General features: G+C 52.9%; 1 protein-coding gene across 3 annotated transcripts in view; it reads right to left on the bottom strand.

Moving 5' to 3' along the window:
- Window positions 1-322: 322 nt before the first annotated feature.
- Ltbp4 (latent transforming growth factor beta binding protein 4) overlaps window positions 323-4,906 on the bottom strand; it is a 33,050-nt gene continuing 28,466 nt past the window's right edge. For all 3 annotated transcript variants that reach the window (XM_029538854.1, XM_021192807.2, XM_021192809.1), the window contains 6 exons: window positions 4,416-4,544; window positions 4,056-4,202; window positions 2,881-3,033; window positions 1,730-2,110; window positions 1,203-1,355; window positions 323-716 (listed from right to left, as the gene is read on the bottom strand). In XM_029538854.1, coding sequence (XP_029394714.1) covers window positions 562-716; window positions 1,203-1,355; window positions 1,730-2,110; window positions 2,881-3,033; window positions 4,056-4,202; window positions 4,416-4,544 — 1,118 coding nt within the window. In that variant the 3' untranslated portion in view covers window positions 323-561. The remainder of the gene's footprint in view (window positions 717-1,202; window positions 1,356-1,729; window positions 2,111-2,880; window positions 3,034-4,055; window positions 4,203-4,415; window positions 4,545-4,906) is intronic.

Raw genomic sequence — 4,906 nt, forward strand, 5'->3', positions numbered from 1 at the left:
AAGGAAGGAAGGAAGGAAGGAAGAAAAAGACAACAGAAAACCTCAACAACCCTGGAGCCTGATTGCTTAAAGATTAGAAAGAGAACAACAAGAGGAAACTAAAGAAGACAAGATAAAAGACAAAAAGACAGGAGGAGAGTCGCCAGAGTGAAAGACGATGAAATGGGGACTGGAGGCCAAGAGGGACAAAACTAGACTCAGTGACTGAGTCATGGAAAGTCAGTCTCAGTCTTGGCGGCAGGAATGGCGTGTTCCGAGGAGTTACTCAGCACACAGTGGAACAGCTTTTGAGAAAAAGAAAAAGGCAGGCAGAGGCCGAAAGTACAAAATAGGTGTTTTAATTGAAAATTGTATAAAAGGGCAAGAAATGTGTCAGGGGACCCAGGACAGGCCCAGGGCACTGGTGGGAGGCTGGCACCATAGAAGGCACCCCTCTGTGTCTGTCCACCCTAAATCGAGACTGTCTGACACCCTTGCACACATACATGCAGACCAGAGGGAGGCAGGCGTGTTCTGGAGGCTTCCGGTGCTCAGCTATAGTGGGAGATTAGGTGCCCCTGCTCAGGCCCGGGGTCGAGCAGGCGCACAGTGATGTGGCTGATGCGTGGGAGCAAATCCTGGACGGCAGATACAGCGGAAGGAGCCGTCAGTGTTGACACAGCGCGCATTGACGCAGAGTGGGGAGGTTGCCTCTGCCTCGTCACACTCGTTGACGTCTGGTGGGAGTAGGTAGAAAGACTCATGTCCAGGAATCAGGCCGTTTCCCCAGTCTTTTGAGGTAAAGGGCCATGGATGTGGGGCCTTTCCTGTGGCTTGTAACATATCACTTGCTACCTCCTGGCTGTGTGAGCCTGGCATAACATCTCTATACCTTGGCTTGAAAGATGGAGGGACTGACTGGAGGCGTGGATCAGTGGTAGACCACTCACCTAGCATGCAACAAACCCTGGGTTTACCACAAAACATCTGCAGGATTCCTTTCATATTCCCAAGCCCTCCTCTGCCACTTAACAGGAGCTCGGCTTTCCTGGTTCTCTGACCCCATTTTGTTCAGTCAAGCGCCACCCCTGAGCAAGAGTTAATTTACTCTCTCTCGGGTGGCCTGGCCCCTGTCTGTAATGAGGTTCTTTCTTGGAGGTTCCTGATCACTATCTGGTCGAACTTGCTTTTATTTTACCCTTCTCTCTCCTCCCCTTCCTCACCGACGCAGGACATGCGAGTGATGTCCAGGCGGTAGCCATCAAAACAATCGCAGGTGAAGCCTTCTGGAACGCGCACACAGCGGCCGTGAGGGCAGCCGTCCAGGATGCCACACTCTTCGGCCTCTAGGCCCTCATAGGGCTCGGACAAGGCTCCTGCAGAGAACACAAGAACCCGGAGACTGGAAAGCTCTGTCTCAGGTGGCTTTGCCTCTTTCCGCCTTTGCCCCTGGCTTCCCAGGCTGGGTCGATCTCAACCTAATCCGTCTTTCCCACTCCTAGACTGCAGGGGGCGCTGCGGCAAGGGTTGGCCTCAAATTTGTAGTAATCCTCCTGCCTTTGCCTCCAAAGTGCTGGGATTACTGGCATGAGTCAACAACACTCCTGCTTTCCAAGTGCTCTTGTATATTTGTGACCCTGTATTACCTTCTACCCTTTCTCTCGGCAGCTCCCTTCTTGTGTGTGTGTGTTTTGCTTTTGGTTTTTTTGTTTCTGTCCATCTGTTTGATTTCTCTGGCCGAACTGCTCACCTGTATAGCGTCCACGCTCAGAGGATTCCTCAGGCTCTGGGAAGGAGCCACGGGTGTCTCTGGACCGATAAGGCCAACCAGTGCCTCGGCTAGGTGGGTCAGGAGCCTCAGACTCGCCATAGGGGCCAGCATCGTCCTCAAAGTCCGGCATGTCGAAGGGTGGGGCGCCATAAGGGGCCTCCCGGCGAGCAAAGGGTCCAGGTGGGGGTGGGTAGGGGTCGTAGGGTAGCACAGGCGGTGGATACAGATCTGGCCCATAGGGGAGACTCTGATAAGGTGGGCCTATATCTGGGCCATATTCATAGGGAAGTCCAAAACCACCCGGGCGCGGCGGGCCATAGGCAGGTGGACGCAGCACATTGCAAAGGGCCTCAAAGTCATCTGCAAACAGGAGCCAAGGCATACCACGATCAGAATCCACCACTCATGGACCGGTCTCCGGGCAACAGAAGAGACTGGTGTGCTAAGAGGCTTGGGGGAGGGATGGCGAGGGGGTGGAGCTGGAAAAGGAAGATCTGGGCATTTGCAAGCACAACTGACAGTTCCAGACTGATTCTGGGATTGAGGTAGTAGGATTCGCGGTCTTCAGACTGCAGCTAAGGATCAGTCTAAGGTAATAGAGTTTGGGAGCCCCATGGGAGCTGGGGCTGGGAACCTGAAGAAAGGAGATGAAGACGTTTTGTGGCTGGCTGAACACTGGAACTTAAGGGGTAGAAGATGCCTGGGAGCAGCTTGAATCTCTGGGATCTGGGGGAATCAAGACTGGGGTTTGGGACTGTGTTGGAGTCTTGGTACTGGTGTGGAGAGGGCCCAAGGTAATGCCTGTTGGCAGCTGTAGGAGCTATTACCAGAGAGTCTGCAGGACAGGCTAGTGCACGTGGGTAACTGCTGTTGGGATCTAAGGGCCCAGAGTCTGAAGTGGGGTGTCTCACAGGTTGTGTATGGTGGGTCTAGAAACCAGGAATTTAATTAAGTTGAGAGACCTCAGAGCTGATGGGGCTGGGGCTATGGATGCTGCTGGTTCTGGTCTTGAGATTTCAGCTGCTGACACTTAGAAGTCTGTAGAATTGTGATCAAGATTTTGGGAGAGGTTGCAACACATGTAAGGATGCCAAGAGGCCCTTTGGGGGCAGTATAGAGCTGTACAGTACCTGAGTCCTGGGCAGGACAGAGAGCGCAGTCCATACCCCAGGCTTCACCATAGAGACAGCAGCACTCGGTGTAGGTGGCCTGCCGGTCTAGTCGTGGCCGACTGCAGACGAGGTCAGGTCCCACTTCCTGCCAGCATACTCCTAGGTTATCATCTATGACAATGACAGGATGCATCAGGGCACCTGGGCCCTCTCAGGCCCAACTCCAGTCTCCCCAGGGGTCTGTGAAATGGGATAATTGATTCTCTTCCCTGGGTATTAGTTTAGGGTTTTTGATTTTGGGTTTTTTGTTTTGTTTTGGGGGTGGGGGGTGTCAGGCTGCCCCAAAACTCGTAGTCCTCCTTAATCCATCTCTTGTGCAACTTGGATCACAGGTGTATTTAAATGAAGCCTCCAAGTTTAGGGAATTTTTTTGTGTAGGAAGTGAAAATGGGTAAAGAGATTTGGGGGCCAAAGACCAAAGCAAAGAAGGGAGACACATGGAGTAATCTGAGAGAAGGAGATTTAAGTTAGGCAGATAGGCTGAGAGAGGGAGGGAGAGAGAGAGAGACAAAGAAGGAAGAGGAGAGAGGAAAACCAAAAGGGGGTGTGGTAGAGCAGGCTGGAGACCCCAGTAAATGAGAGGCTGGGGCAAGAGTTCAAGTGAGTTTAGGCTAGCCTGGGTTACATAGTTAGAATCTGCATGTAAAAAAGGAGAAGAACCTAGGGCCCGAGAGATGTGTGTGGGTATACAGGGCAAGAAAATGAAATACGGATATTAAGACTTCCACCTTTAACCTCCAGGCCAGGTTACCTCAGAAGAGTGGTAACCCCTGTAATTTCACACCTGTAATCCCTGCAATTAGAAGGCTGAGGCAGGAGAATTTCTGTGAGTTCCAAGCCAGCCTGTATTACAAAATGGGCGGGTGTGTGTGTGTGTGTGTGTGAGGGAACGAAGAATAAAACAGTTTGGGCCAGTCATTGTGGCTCAGAGATTTAATCCCAGCGCTCTGGAGGCAGAAGTGGGCGTGTCTTTTATGAGTTCACTGTCTCAAAAAACCAAACAAGCAAAAAGTCAGATTCTGAGCCCCATCCAGGTGCTGGGGGCCTTGAAGGTTCTAAGGAAGAAGCTAAGCCATGGGATCTACAGGCTGGGGAAGGGGGGTGGGGCTGGGCGGGACCGTGGGCGGGGTTACCCAGGCTCTGGCTCTCGTTGGAGACACAGCGTCGCCTGGAGCCGTCCAGCACCAGTGGGGGCTCGCAGGTACAGTGGTAAGAGCCCACCGTGTTGACGCAGTGACCACCTTCACAAGCGGGCTCCTCGTCGGCACATTCGTCATTATCTAGGAAAGTATGGGAGAAGGGCGGAGGTGCGGGGGAGGCAGTTACCAGGATGAACTCCCGTTCACATTTCCCCAGCTCACAGAGTGATGGATATAGAGTTTAGACTTCAGAAGGACTTCCTGCTGGGTTGGCCACATTCCTACTTGGGGAGGGGGCTGGAGGGGGGGTGGCTGGCCTGGCCAGAGTTGGGGTGGGGAAGGTGGGGCTCATACCAACGCACTCCAGCCTGTGTGCATGATAGTAGAACCCGTTGCTGCAATAGCAAGAGTAGCCTGGGGCGGTGTTCACACACACTCCGCTCTTGCACACCTGGTCCTGGAAGAGTTGGCATTCATCCACATCTGCAGGAAAAGGTGGAGGGAGGTGAGGGCAAGGGTGAGTTTGATTTGAAGAAAACAGGTAGTGTGGGATAGCCAGTCACAACAGAGGAAGAGCGCAATGGTACCCGGAAGTTGAGACACGGAAAAATGGAACCAGAAGGCAGGATGAGGAGATCTTAAGAATAAAGTGAGAGACAGAGAAAGGAGCCCAGCATGTCGGAGCATGCATGAGATCCCAGCGGTCAAGAGACGGGAAACAGGGCTGGAGAGATGGCTCAGTGGTTAAGAGCACCGACTGCTCTTCTGAAGGTCCTGAGTTCAAATCCCAGCAACCACATGGTGGCTCACAACCATCCGTAAGAAGATCTGACGCCCTCTTCTGG

The sequence above is a fragment of the Mus pahari genome, chromosome 1 (assembly GCF_900095145.1).
Source record: "Mus pahari chromosome 1, PAHARI_EIJ_v1.1, whole genome shotgun sequence".
NCBI lineage: Eukaryota > Metazoa > Chordata > Mammalia > Rodentia > Muridae > Mus > Mus pahari.